The 13,891-nt window shown below is 57.4% G+C and overlaps 1 protein-coding gene across 1 annotated transcript; it reads left to right on the top strand.

The window, feature by feature from the left end:
- Positions 1-3,814: 3,814 nt before the first annotated feature.
- PPP1R1B (protein phosphatase 1 regulatory inhibitor subunit 1B) lies at positions 3,815-13,606 on the top strand. The gene is made up of 8 exons (XM_009432274.4): positions 3,815-3,910; positions 4,276-4,443; positions 6,144-6,204; positions 6,514-6,536; positions 6,946-7,021; positions 10,868-11,068; positions 12,590-12,709; positions 12,799-13,606. Exons 2-8 carry the CDS (start codon positions 4,363-4,365, stop codon positions 12,846-12,848), a joined length of 612 nt encoding a protein of 203 aa, XP_009430549.1. The 5' UTR covers positions 3,815-3,910; positions 4,276-4,362; the 3' UTR covers positions 12,849-13,606.
- The last annotated feature ends 285 nt before the right edge of the window (positions 13,607-13,891 follow it).

Genomic DNA, 13,891 nt, shown 5'->3' with positions numbered 1-13,891 from the left:
CTGTATTGTGGTGGTCAAATGCTATATAAATTTCCAAAAACTCATTGAAATGTATATTTAACACTTTATTGTAGGCAAACTGTAACTCAACAAAGCTGATTTGAAAAAAAGCACCTAAGCACCCAATGTGAATTTACTGAATGGGCAAAGGGAGGGACGATGGGTGAATGAATGAATGAGTGCATGTGTAAATGAGTGTCTCAGATGTTTGTCCACCTGTCTTGGTGCCACCACTGCTCCTACTGAGGGTGTCCTTGCCCTCTCCTCTCGGGTACACGGGTTTCCCCAGAGAGGTGGGCCTTGGAATTCCTCTTCCTCCCGCGTCCCCCCTTCTCCCTTCCCCCAAGGGCAGGGAAAGACACCCCAGTGCTCCCAGCCAGCACTCCCCGGCTCCTCTAAGGGTGTTTCCTGGGACTTCCGGGGCCTCCCTTCCAGCTGCCACATGCCAACCCAGCCGGCTCCGGCTCAGCTCTGTGGTGCCAAGGTCACGGATGTGATGCCCAACTCCAGACCCACAGTGCCTGCAGCAGCCACCCAAACCCTGGCCGACTCCGCCACCTGCCGGCTCTTTCTGGAAGCGCATCCCGAGAGCGCTAAGCGAGAACCTCGGTCAAGGGCTGTCAGGAACCCTGCCCTGGCGGGGGCTTTATTTTTCTTACTATTGAATAGTCACAGCCACCATGTGAGGTGGGCTCTGAAGCATAATGAAACTGAGGCACAGAGAGTAGCCAAGAAATGTGTCCAAGTTCCCACAATAAATTACAGATCTGAAATTCTACCCAGGGCTGGGACTTCCCAGTTGATGTTCTGTCCAGGTAAACACATCTTGCTTGGGAGGAGGGAGGGACAGATCCGAGTGAGTGTCCCTTCTCCCCCCATCCGGGGAGAGGGCAAAGGCCTCACACCACCCTCCCAAATTTTCCCTCCAAAGGTGAATGCAGGGCCTCCTGCACGCCAGGCCCCGCGGCAGGCATCCAGCAATGGCGTGAAGATACATGATGGGAAAGAAACGCCTCAAAATAGTGTGCTCAGACCTATGGTACATTAATAGACACCCTACCGTCAACTTTTTCTGTCAGTCCAAGCAGAGAGACCCACAGTTCAATCAGAGTTATGTCAAATGAGGTCTTGAATTTGTTCCTTGGACCCAACCGCCTGTGCTTCTAACCCAAGAATAATAACCAAGGAGTGGCATATTATTTTTACATCTTATTTGCATATGATTAATTCTAAGTCAAAGTGAATGCAGGGCACCCTGGCCCCTTGCTTCTCAGTGCCCTCCCACCCCCACCCTGTGCCTGGTCCTAGCCACCTCCCCCAGCCCCTGCCGGACTCCACTGTCCCCAGCAGCCTGTCCCCACTCCTTGCCCCTGCCCACCCCTCCTCCAGCTCTCAGGAGTCCCATTCCCTTCCTCCTCTGTCGCCCACACAGCCCCCACCACCTGGCCGCCCACCTGAAAAACTTTTCCCCAAGTTCTTGAGAAGTCGCGTAGGATCCAGGAGAGAAAAATCAAAGTAATAAAACCTCATTTAATTCCTAACGGAGGGCAGAGCTGCGAGCTGCAATTATCTTAATGCTGAGCTATTTTTACTCTCTCTCCATCTCTGTCTTCTGCCTTTCTCCGTTGTGAGGTTTGCTGTCTCTCTCTCTGCCTCCCTTTGTCTCTCCATCCCTCAACCATGTTTTCTGTCTCTCTTTGCTTTCTCCTCTCTCCCCCAATCTCTCTCTCACGTCCTGTCTCTGTGCAGTCTCTTCCTCCTCCTTCATGTCTGTCCTCTGTGTCTGTCCCTCTGTCAGCCAGTCTTCCCCACCCTTCTTGGCCCCAGGATTTAGATGCCAGCCTGGCCACAGGCTGGGGGAGATGGGCAAACACCCTCCCTCCGCTCCCAAAGACCTCATCTTCCAGGCCTAGCTGAGAGGGAGGCTTCTCTGCCCTCATCTCCCTTCTCAGCTGCCCCAGCCTGGGATCCAGGGAATGTTTCCTGATCTGGGGTCTCCCAGAGCTCCAATAAGTTCAGCAGAGCCTCCGTAAATAAGCCCTCCTGCTCAAATGGGGCTCAGCTGCCATGTTCTCTGAAGCCTTTTCAGCTCCTATGGGCTCTGAGGTGCGACTGGTGCTGATGCCTCCCTGTCTCCACCCTCTCATCACCCTCCCAGCTATCCTCTGTCCCCTTCATCCCCACGATCCTTCCCCACACCGCCAGCACTGGAAGCCACAAGCCCCTTCCCCACCTCTGCCCACCCAGTGGCTGTCCGGGCCACTGCCTGGGCCATGCCCTTCCCATACCCCTTCTTCCTTTCAGGACCTCCTTATTTACCCTCCCAAGGCACTGCCAAACAGGTCTTTGCCACTCCCCACCACACCCCATCTTCGACAGAGGTTCTGGGCCAAGCCTAGGGGCTGCCAGAGATGCCTACACCCCTGGGCCAACAACTTATCATCCAGCTGTTTCCCAACAAGTATATAAGTCAACAAACATACAGGGACTTGAGCCAGGCCTGGGGTGGGCTGATGTGGAGCTGGATGGCCAGGACATCCCACTCCTATGAGCAACACTCTGGGCCTCCTGCCACCCTTTCCCTCACCCCCAGAGTGGGCCCTGACCCCAATTCCAGAAGATTCCTCTGGCCTTTCACTCCACCCAGGACCCAGATGCTGGGGCTGGGAGTGGAAAAGCTGCAGGAGGATTGGGGGTTTCAGGCCTGAGAGTGACCAGGAGAGAGGACGCCAACACAAACAGAGCCCCAGGAAAACATGCATGTACACGTCTACACACACACCCTCTCAGTGCTAGACAGAAGCATTCAGACCCTCTGCACAGCTCCAAGGAGGGAAACAGCAGCTCCTGCAAAGGTACCCAAGGCCCGGACAAATAGACCAAATAGACAGGGACATTCCACCCACAGGGCCAGCTCCTCCTGCTCCCGCTCCAGAGACACACACAAACACCTCTGGAGAGAGAGAGGCTCACACCTGTCTCCCCCAACCCTGCTTCTGAATGCACCAAATTCATGCACGTGATGGCACGTGTACAGGCAGCCCCCAAACCCACCCCAACTCTGGGCTGGCCCTGTCCTCCCCACCCCATTAGATCCGGAGAGGAAAGACAGGAGCCACGTGAATCCACAGTACATCATGGCAGGGCACATTCCCCTTCTCCCTCACAGGAGCGCTCACACATCCACAACCTCATACCCCAGCAACTGCACAGCGGAGCTGTGGATACAGTCCCCCACCCCCTGCAAGCTGGCACACGCCTGCCCATCACCTTGACAGCCTCTGACATCCTCCCCCACACCCACACCCTCCCCCGCACACACGCAGTCCTCCCACACCCTGCCACTCACACCTGCATCTTTGACACTCTGACACACTTACACAGACACACTCACACCACACCGGACCCCCCAACACACACTCCCTGGCTATGGGCACCACAGGGCCCCGGCACACCCCTGCACACTCTCCCTGCCACGATGACTGACACGTGTCCTCCCACACACAACTCGGTCACACTCGCTCCCTTTCCAGGACACCCCCATTCACAGCGTGACAGGCTGGTACTCTCCCCGCGACCTCGCAGGCCTCTCTGAAACTCCCAGTACCAGGACCACGAAGGGGTTAAAGCCAGAGTCCTGCCTCCCCGCTGCCCCTCTCCCCCTCCCTCCCCCTTTATCCTCTCTGCTGGACTCCATCAATAATGCAGCTTCAAGTTCTGGGGAGACCGCAGGGGGCCCCCCAGCTGGCTCCCCAGGCCTTGGCTCTAACTCCCACCCTCCTCCCAGCCCCAGGAGAACACGATTCTCCATGCTCATTGGCCAGTTTCCCCTAAACCCTCCCTCCGAGCACCCGGGCGCCAGTCCCAGGCGGAGGGGACGGGCTGGGGACCCCAAAGCTGGGACCGGAGGGTGAGCCCGGCAGAGGCAGAGACACACGCGGAGAGGAGGAGAGGCTGAGGGAGGGAGGTGGAGAAGGACGGGAGAGGCAGAGAGAGGAGACACGCAGAGACACTCAGGAGGGGAGAGACACCGAGACGCAGAGACACTCAGGAGGGGAGAGACACCGAGACGCAGAGACACCCAGGCCGGGGAGCGCGAGGGAGCGAGGCACAGACCTGGCTCAGCGAGCGCGGGGGGCGAGCCCCGAGTCCCGAGAGCCTGGGGGCGCGCCCAGCCCGGGCGCCGACCCTCCTCCCGCTCCCGCGCCCTCCCCTCGGCGGGCACGGTATTTTTATCCGTGCGCGAACAGCCCTCCTCCTCCTCTCGCCGCACAGCCCGCCGCCTGCGCGGGGGAGCCCAGCACAGACCGCCGCCGGGACCCCGAGTCGCGCACCCCAGCCCCACCGCCCACCCCGCGCGCCATGGACCCCAAGGACCGCAAGAAGATCCAGTTCTCGGTGCCCGCGCCCCCTAGCCAGCTCGACCCCCGCCAGGTGGAGATGGTAAGGGGCCCGTGCCCCACCCCGGCAGCGTCCCCGACACACCCCGCGGGGCTTCTTCGCGCTCCCAAGGCGCTGCCCCGGCCGGACTGGCCTGGGGGTGGGGGCGCAAGGAGAGCCGGGCTCTGCCTCGGTCAGGACGGGGCGCGGGGCCGCGTGTGAAGTTAGCTGGAGACTCGTGCAACTTTTCCCCGCGGCTTCGGTCCTGATCCCGGGGCAAGAGAGTTCCTGGCAGTGAGGCTGGGGGTGCGGGGGTGGGGGGACAGGCCGATTCCAGACCGCCCAGGAGTGGGGTGGGGGCGTCCTTTGGTCCCAGCACAGTCCCCAAAGGGTGGTCAGTCTCCTAGGCTACCACCGGGACCGCTCCGCCTGGCTCTATCCCAGAGCTGGTCAGATGTGAGCAGCGGTGGACACTGACCTTGTCACCCAGGGCAGGAGTATGAGGCTGCCACCGGGTGACTCCACTACCCTGCCCCTCTCTAATCCCGCGTGTGTGCCTGGGCTGGGGTCTCCAGAACCTGGCTCTGGCCTCCTGCTATCAGGTCCCAGAGCCCCAACACCAAGGAGGGAGAGGTGGGGAGTCATCACAAAGCCAGACCTCTTCCCACAGACTACTGAGTCCTCCTGAGGGCCTTCTTGGGGGTTGAGGGGCTTCCAAAGGCTGGCGGGTGCTGTGACAGAGAGCTCCACTTCCCATCCCTAGTGGAGCAGGGGTCACTTGTTGCTGAGCTGAGATGCAGCTGGCTCCCCACTGAGTAGTGATGAGGGGGCCAAGTCATTATGGGGGGAGATAGAGGGCAGGGGGTACAGTCCTGGGCCTAAGCAGCTTTGGGTCATGAGGGTGTCATGGGGAGCTTGGCTGGGGAGTGGCAGTTTCAGCTTAACTCACCTGGTTCTCTTTGTGCATTTCCCTGGAGCTCAACAGGGACCTAATTAACTGACAGTTGGTCTGATTGCCAAGCTGAGGGGTGGGGCGGGGGGGGGCGGGGGGCGGTCAGTTGCTGCTTGGCTCACGTAGCAAGGAGGGCAACTTTTCATTTCTCACAAGGACTGGGTGAAGAGTTCTGCAGCTTTACAGAGACTGGAAAAGAAGCCCAAACCAAGGCCCCCAGAGAGGTCCCCCAGGCCCCTTTGGGTCCCTGAGCCTCAGCTGGAGGTGGGGGGTGCCTGCAGTGCCCTGGCTCAGTCTCCTTCTGAAAAGCTGGATCCAGCTTGTTTGAAGCCCTTGAGCTGATCTTAGGTGGGCAGGGCCACGTGGGTGCCATGGCCCGTGGGGCATCTTCCCCAGAGGGCCCAGCCGTGGCAGCTGGAGCTGTAGCCAGCTTTGGCTTCCGAGGTCTGATGTTTTCAGAAACTGGAGAGAGGAAGGGCCTTGGTGGGAGAAGATAGGAAGGGAGATGTCTGTTCTGGAGTAGCCATGGAGTGGGACAGGCATGGGCTGGGAGTCAGTGACTGGGGTTTTTCTCGTCCTTTGGACTTGGTGTGCCGTGTGGCCTTAAGCACATTGCCAAATCTCTCTGAGCCCTGCTTTTTCACCTCTGTAAAATGAGGGGGTTAGGTGAACTACAGAGTTCCTTTTGGCTCTGACAGACTTTGATTCAAAGGTTCCCTGGGGACTCCAAAGCACTGTTTGTTCCCTGCTGCCTAGGGGTGGGGGAGGGCTGCAGGTGTCCATCCAGTCACCCCTCCCTCCATCTCCTTAGATCCGGCGCAGGAGACCAACGCCTGCCATGCTGTTCCGGCTCTCAGAGCACTCCTCACCAGGTAGGCCCCTCCCTGCCCACTTAGCCCTGGCCCCACCCTAGCTCTGATGCCTTCCTAGGGGCCCTGCCAAAGTCCCATGAACAGGAGTCAAAGCTGGAGACTGGGGAGTGGATAAGGTCTGGGAACCCAACTCTATTGGCTTTATTTATTGACATGACACCTCCCAGCCGCGGGAGGGAGAGGGCACACTTTCCCTATCCCCAGAGATTGAGACCCTGGGGAAAATAACTCTGATTCTTTCTCTCTCTCCCTCTTCTCTTTTCCTCCTCGCTTGGTTCTGGTTCGGTTGGCTTTGGTGGCCTTCCTCAGAGGAGGAAGCCTCCCCCCACCAGGTGAGTTTCCTGGGGCAGCTGGAAGGAGGGATGCCTGGGCCCCTTGGGGTGGGGTGGACGGGTGCCTGCAGTGACAACCAACCAGTATGGGGTGCCACCCAAGAGGACACATTAGCATATCAATGGGCAGTCCTCTGAGAGTGCCTCATGCCAGGGTGCCACCAGCAGATCCTCCTCTGCTCAGACTCAGGGTGGAACCTCCAGGACCTAGAGTCCTGCCCTGAACCAGGCCACGGCTTATGGGGGGCCCCCCCTAAAGCCACAGGGTGGGGAGGCTCAGCCTAGGTGCAGGACCCATTAGCAGTGGCTAAATCAGTCTGCTTGGGTGGCCATGGGTGGGATGGAATGGAGGGATGGTGAAGGCAAGGGCCTCTGCTGAGCCCCTTTAACCTGGCACTTCCCCTGGCAGAGAGCCTCAGGAGAGGGGCACCATCTCAAGTCGAAGAGACCCAACCCCTGTGCCTACACACCACCTTCGCTGAAAGGTACTATACCCCCACCGACCTTCCTGGCTGTCCGCCTGATCCCTGGAACTGGGCAGACGCTAGGGGAGCTTTTGTCAGTGGGGAGGGATTGTTTCGCCACACATAGCCCGCTGTCAGCGTGGCGCAACAACCCAACGTAAAGACCAATTTTTTCTCAGTCTGGCCTTGCAAAACACAGGAGTCCCGAGGCTGCAATGGGCAGCTATGGGCCTTAACATCGGGTTGTGGGCTTGAAAGAAAAGAGATGGCTGGCCTAAGACAACCAGCAGGCATCCGCGTGCAAGGGACTCCACCTGCAGCTCCTCTTCACCAGCCTGTGCTGGACCACCTCCCACCCCTGCTCATCCAGGGCGCCTTCTGTGGGCTTCACCCCTGGCCTCCCCTCCCATTTGCATCCCATTCGCACAGATCTGCACACTGGTCTCCTCTTTCCTGCTTCCCTTTCTCCATGGAAAAGCAAGCCATTCCTTTTGCACACTTACTCAACACCTAGTATATGCCAGGCCAAGTTGGTGGGCATTGGGCAGAATAAGATGAGTCAGATTTGGTCCCTGCCCCCTTGGGGCTCTTTGCCTCAAAGGGTCAGGGAGGGGCCAAGTAAGGTGGCTCACACCTGAAATCCCAGCACTTTGGGAGGCCAAGGCGGGAGGACTGCTTGAGCCTAGGAGTTCGAGACCAGCCTGGGCAATACAGTGAGACCCCGATCTCTATGAAAAATTTACAAAGTGAGCTAAGCGGGCCGGGCGCGGTGACTCACATCTGTAATCCCAGCACTTTGGGAGGCCGAGGCGGGCAGATCACCTGAGGTCAGGAGTTTGAGACCAGCCTGACCAACATGGAGAAATCCTGTCTCTATTAAAAATACAAAATTAGCCAGGCGTGGTAGCGCATGCCTGTCATCTCAGCTACTCAGGAGGCTGAGGCAGGAGAATCACTTGAACCCGGGAGGCAGAGGTTGTGGTGAGCTGAGATCGCACCATTGCACTCCAGTCTGGGCAAAAAGAGCAAAACTCTGTCTCAAGAAAAAAAAAAAAGTGAGCTAAGCATAGAGGTGCACACCTATAGTCCCAGATACTTGGGAGGCTAAGGCACAAGGATTGCTTGAGCCCAGAAGTTTGAGGCTGCAGTGAGCTATGATCGCACCACTGTGCTCCAGTCTGGGCTACAGAGTGAGAGCCTGTCTCGGGAAAAAATAAAAAAAGAAAAGGGTCAAGGAAGGTACACAAAGATGTTTAAGCTTGGATTTGAAGGATCATAGGAATTTAACAGGCAGGCAAGGGCATCCCAGGTCCAAGAAGAGGGAAGAAGGTGCGCAAAGAGAAAGAGATGCGAGTCAGAGGGGGACTTCTGGGCCAACCTGGAGGAGGCTTCGTTTCTAGTCAGGGAGCTGGGGAGATATACCTGAAGGACATGGGAGGGCCTCTTCCTAACTAAGCCCTGTTGCCTACCAACCCCCACCTCAACTCCTGCCTGGGGCTCTTCCTGCCCAGCCAGCCCCCTCCGCTCCCGCGGAGGTTGGGAGGGAGAGCTACCGGAAGAGTATGCTGGGAAGTGGTTCGGGGGAGGGTTTAATAAGTTCCCAGCACCAGCCAAGGTCAACAGGTGTACCTGTCAGCCCACTTGCCAGGGTTGGGAACAGAGAGGAGAGGCTGGGAAGGGAGGAGAGAAGGGAAGGGGTTATTTTGCTTTCCCCAGGACAGGAAAATGAAGGGTCAGAGCTGCAGCAAGTGGGCAGTGTGGCTCAGCACCTGGAAGGACCTCCCCACCTAGAGGGGTGTGTGGAAGGGCCCCAAAGCAGGCATGAGGGACAGAGTGTCATCTTCTCAGGAGAGAATTTAAGAAATCCCTCTCCCTCCCACCTTGGGCTGGGTAGGGAGAGGCTGGATGGATGTGAGGGGAAGACCTGGCTCTTGACTGCAAGCATGGGCGAACAGGCCAGGATGAAGATGTTAGGGCCAGGGTGCTACCATGCACCGTACAGTGGTCAAAATTGTGCACCCCCTCAACTGCCCCTTTAGGCCACATCTTAGGAGAGTCCAGGTGAGTAGAGGCAGGGAAGAGGAAAGGGATCAGGAGAGGGGTGGCCAGTCTGGGGCAAGGCCAGGGACCTTCCAACTGAAGAAGGAAGACTTGTGGTGGGGGGAGTTCGGGGCCCCACAGAGTGGGGCAGAGAAGGAGACAGCCTGGAAGGATTGATGGGGAGACCCCAGAGAGCCCAGGAGGCATGAGGGAGGTGGGGGAGGCGAGGGAGGCTCACGGGGCACCAGCGCAAGTGCTGCACACACCTTCTGTTGTCACTGTGGCTCACGAAGTGAACTCTCCTCCCCCGCTGGGGGAGAAGGAAGCTGCCTGGGCTGCCACCTGCTCTCCTGCCTTACCTCCCCCCACAGCCCTCATGGATCCTTCTCTACCAGGAGGGCACTGTTTTGTAGGCTTCAGTCCTTTTGTGGGCAAGGGAAGGTGCCCGGCAGGGTTGGGGCTTGTCAGGGAAGAATCGAGGGCCCTAGAGAGAGGGGCACAGCACTAAGTCTTAGCTTGAGGGGTTGTGCTCCAAGGCTGGAGCTCTCACACTTGGCTCAAGATGAAGCTCTGCCGCATCCCCAAGGTCAGGGTAGGGTGATTTATTGTGCTTTTATTGCCTGGATAGCTTGCCCAGAGCCAGCAGGAGGTACTGGGCTGGGAGCTGGGGGCTGGGTGGGGCAGCGGGCACATACAAAGCACCCTCTGTGCCTGTCCCCGAGTTGGCAGGAGCATAGCACCCTGCTCACTGTGCCGGAGGTTTCCAGCCTGGCCCTACCCCTCTGGGCCTTCTGAGGGGAGGGGCCACTGGCAGACCAAGAAGGAACTGCAGCAACTCCCCATTCCCCCACCCCCAGCCCCTCCTCAGCATCTTGTCTGTGGCCTGTGAACTTTGTGTCGCATATGTTCTAAGATCCTGCCAGCTCTTGCAGCCTCTCCTCAGTGGCCCCTCAAACTCTGCCATCCCCCAGAACCCCTGGCCTTGGCCCCTTTCTCTAACCCCTTGCTCCTTTCCATCTTTTGGAAACTTGTCTCCAGCTGCCCACACTGTTCCCTTCCCAGCCCTATCTGAGCAGGTCTTTGGAGGCTGGGGGGGTTGCTTTCTAGGTCACCGCAGAGGGAGCTGGGAACCTGGGGATGTGGGTCAAGATTGTGGGGGCCGCATCTGAGCACGCTGCATCCCCCGGCGCAGACTGCACTGGCTGCAGACTATTATGTCCTCAGCCTCGGAATTGTTCTGTCCCTTGGAGCCCGGGGCAGGAGTATGTGGATTGGCATCTATGACTGGGCAGTGCCAGGGAGTGGGGACTATGCATCGCATGGGAGGTAGGATCAGGGTAAGCAGTGAGCCTTCAGCAGGCTGGGCACCCCCAAGAAATGGAAAGTGGCAAATCCCCAGGCCCTGGTCCCTATGCCCTGTGCCTTCTGCCTGGGCTTGAAGCTGGGAGACACTGTCTCCCGTACTGGGTACTTGGCAAATCAAGCTCTCCAGCCAGGGAATGTTAAGCTGCTGCTGTGCCCGCCTGGTCTTGCCCAGCCTAGTGCCCTATGGTGTGGGGGAGCTGCCTCGTGGCAGCCTCCTGGGGGCTAGCATCTTGGGACAGCTTAAGAGCCAAACATGATCAAATCTACCCCTGGCTGCCTCTGCCCTGGTCTGACACCCATCAGGCTGACCTGTCAACTTTGGCCTTTGAACTTGGGCCCCTGAGGGGGTATTCTCTGCCCCAGGCCTACGGGAAGGAGGCTGGGGGCTGGGCCACATGCTATCTCCAGATCCATGGGCTGTGTCTGGCTGACCCTTGCTTTCCTCGGTCTCCTCTGTGCCAGCTGTGCAGCGCATTGCTGAGTCTCACCTGCAGTCTATCAGCAATTTGAATGAGAACCAGGCCTCAGAGGAGGAGGATGAGCTGGGGGAGCTTCGGGAGCTGGGTTATCCAAGAGAGGAAGATGAGGAGGAAGAGGAGGATGATGAAGAAGAGGAAGAAGAGGACAGCCAGGCTGAAGTCCTGAAGGTCATCAGGCAGTCTGGTAAGCTGAGGGGCCTGTGACATGTGGGTTAGCTGTGGGTCCTCCTTGAGTATACGAGGACGTCCCCTTCTAGTTCAGTGTCTCATACACGCAAACTGTAGTGACACCACAGGGGCCTCCCTGTCTTCTCGCTCCATGGGGTGCCCCGAACTCAGCCCTACCTGAGACATGGGCTTCCTCCATCCTTGGCTCAGTCCCTCTCCCAATCAGGTTTTCCCTAATAATTCCTCTCTTCCCTGAGAATTAAGGCCAAGGCCGTTTGGGGTTTGAGGCTAGAGCCAAAAGAGGACTTCCCACCTATGGCAGTAAGGGGGTGTGAGGACATTCAGGGATGGAGGACCAGGAGAGTCCAACACCCCTGTCACCTGCATTTCACCTACATTTTTGAACCTAGGATGTGGTCTCTGCTGGGGTGCAGAGGGCTGCCTAATTTACTTGCCCTCTCCAGGACTGTTGTCTGTTTCTCCTCTTTTTCCTTCCTAGGATGGAGTGGGAGGGTGCCCTCTAGTGTTTAGATGTAGAATTTAAAATTCAAGAACCAGCCCGGCCCATTAACCTTTTTAGTCTCATTATTTATGGGAATACTGAAGAGTCAACCACCCCTACTAGAAGCTGTCAGCTCTTCCACACAAACAAAAGGCCTTGGGCCTCCTGCCTGCATATCTGGCAGTGAGGAGATTGGCCATGGGGGCAAAAGCTGTTGCTGGGCTTCAGTCCCTTTGTGGGCAAGAGACAGCTGGAAGACCTGAATCAGTCCCCACTGAGACCCCTCCAAAACTGTGGAAGAGGGGTGAGAGGAGACTGTTCCCTCAGGAAAAGCAGCAGGTGGCTGGGTGCAGTGGCTCATGCCTGTAATTCCAGCACTTTGGGATGCCAAGGCTAGTGGATCACTTGAGGTCTGGAGTTCAAGAGCAGTCCAGCCAACATGGTGAAACCCCATCTGTAATAAAAATACAAAAATTAGCCAGGCACGGTGGCACACACCTGTAATCCCAGCTGCTTGGGAGGCTGAGGCAGAAGAATCCCCTGAACCTGGGAGGTGGAAGTTGCAGTGAGCTGAGATCGCACCACTGCACTCCAGCCTGGGCAACAGAGTGAGACTCCATCTCAAAAACAAAAACAAAAAACCAAAACAAAACAACAAAAACAAACAAACAAACAAAAAAATGCAGAAGGGCACCGGGTCAAATGATAGTCCTATGATGGAGCAATATAAACCACCATGACTCCTAGTGGCTCCTGGGTGCTGGCGCTGGGCTGGGCAGGGTATTCACTATTACATCTTGTTTAAGGTAATCTACACAATTTCCCCCTTTCTATTTCCTTCAGAAAGGTACTAACTGACTTATGTAAGCCATATGGCTAGTTGCTGGGAGAGCTGTTCTAGCCCAGTTCTCTCTCCATGCTTCCATGATGCCCCTGGAAAGCTTAACCTCAGCCATCAGACACTTAGCTCACACTCCAGGACAGCCAGATGGATACGCAGAGCCTGTGTTCTTATCTCTTCTTTCCCATCCCCAGCTGGGCAAAAGACAACCTGTGGCCAGGGTCTGGAGGGGCCCTGGGAGCGCCCACCCCCTCTGGATGAGTCCGAGAGAGATGGAGGCTCTGAGGACCAAGTGGAAGACCCAGCACTAAGTGGTAAGGCTTGGGAGTGTGAAATGGGGAGGAGGGGCTGGGATCTTGGTGGGTGGGGCCAGGCCCTGAGTCCCTCTCTGCTTGCCTTTCAGAGCCTGGGGAGGAACCGCAGCGCCCTTCCCCCTCTGAGCCTGGCACATAGGCACCCAGCCTGCATCTCCCAGGAGGAAGTGGAGGGGACATCGCTGTTCCCCAGAAACCCACTCTATCCTCACCCTGTTTTGTGCTCTTCCCCTCGCCTGCTAGGGCTGCGGCTTCTGACTTCTAGAAGACTAAGGCTGGTCTGTGTTTGCTTGTTTGCCCACCTTTGGCTGATGCCCAGAGAACCTGGGCACTTGCTGCCTGATGCCCACCCCTGCCAGTCATTCCTCCATTCACCTAGCGGGAGGTGGGATGTGAGACAGCCCACATAGGAAAATCCAGAAAACCGGGAACAGGGACTTGCCCTTCACAATTCTACTCCCCAGATCCTCTCCCCTGGACACAGGAGACCCACAGGGCAGGACCCTAAGATCTGGGGAAAGGAGGTCCTGAGAACCTTGAGGTACCCTTAGATCCTTTTCTACCCACTTTCCTATGGAGGATTCCAAGTCACCACTTCTCTCACCGGCTTCTACCAGGGTCCAGGACTAAGGCGTTTTTCTCCACAGCCTCAACATTTTGGGAATCTTCCCTTAATCACCCTTGCTCCTCCTGGGTGCCTGGAAGATGGACTGGCAGAGACCTCTTTGTTGCGTTTTGTGCTTTGATGCCAGGAATGCCGCCTAGTTTATGTCCCCGGTGGGGCACACAGCGGGGGCGCCAGGTTTTCCTTGTCCCCCAGCTGCTCTGCCCCTTTCCCCTTCTTCCCTGACTCCAGGCCTGAACCCCTCCCGTCCTGTAATAAATCTTTGTAAATAACTGCTGAGACTCCTCTTTCAGGGGAAGCAGGAGGAAAAGGGAGGTAATGGGGCGTCCTGATAGGGAAGGCCGGTGGTCAACCAAGGGTTAGGGTTTTGACCCTACTGTCCAATCCTCTACTCTAGGAGTCTTTCTGGCAGACAGCAGGCTCGGGGCACTCAGAGGAAGAACTACAGAAGTTCTAGCTGCTGCTTGGGATGGCTGACGGAGGCAGGTGGGGTGGGGAAGTCCTTCTCGAATAACTGGATTCCTCCAAAGATTTCCCCATCCCCACAGGACTCCCCT

Source organism: Pan troglodytes, chromosome 19 (assembly GCF_028858775.2).
Source record: "Pan troglodytes isolate AG18354 chromosome 19, NHGRI_mPanTro3-v2.0_pri, whole genome shotgun sequence".
Taxonomy (NCBI): Eukaryota; Metazoa; Chordata; class Mammalia; order Primates; family Hominidae; genus Pan; species Pan troglodytes.
The sequence above is the reverse complement of the archived record's forward strand: the minus strand, read 5'-3'. Positions and strand labels throughout refer to the sequence as shown.

Bases quoted from the DNA above. Each gene is read 5' to 3' on its own strand.
- PPP1R1B (XM_009432274.4), top strand. From the start codon at position 4,363: ATGGACCCCAAGGACCGCAAGAAGATCCAGTTCTCGGTGCCCGCGCCC. The intron at 6,537-6,945 runs GTGAGTTTCCTG...TTCCCCTGGCAG, and splicing joins AGGAAGCCTCCCCCCACCAG to AGAGCCTCAGGAGAGGGGCA. The intron at 11,069-12,589 runs GTAAGCTGAGGG...TCCCATCCCCAG, and splicing joins GAAGGTCATCAGGCAGTCTG to CTGGGCAAAAGACAACCTGT.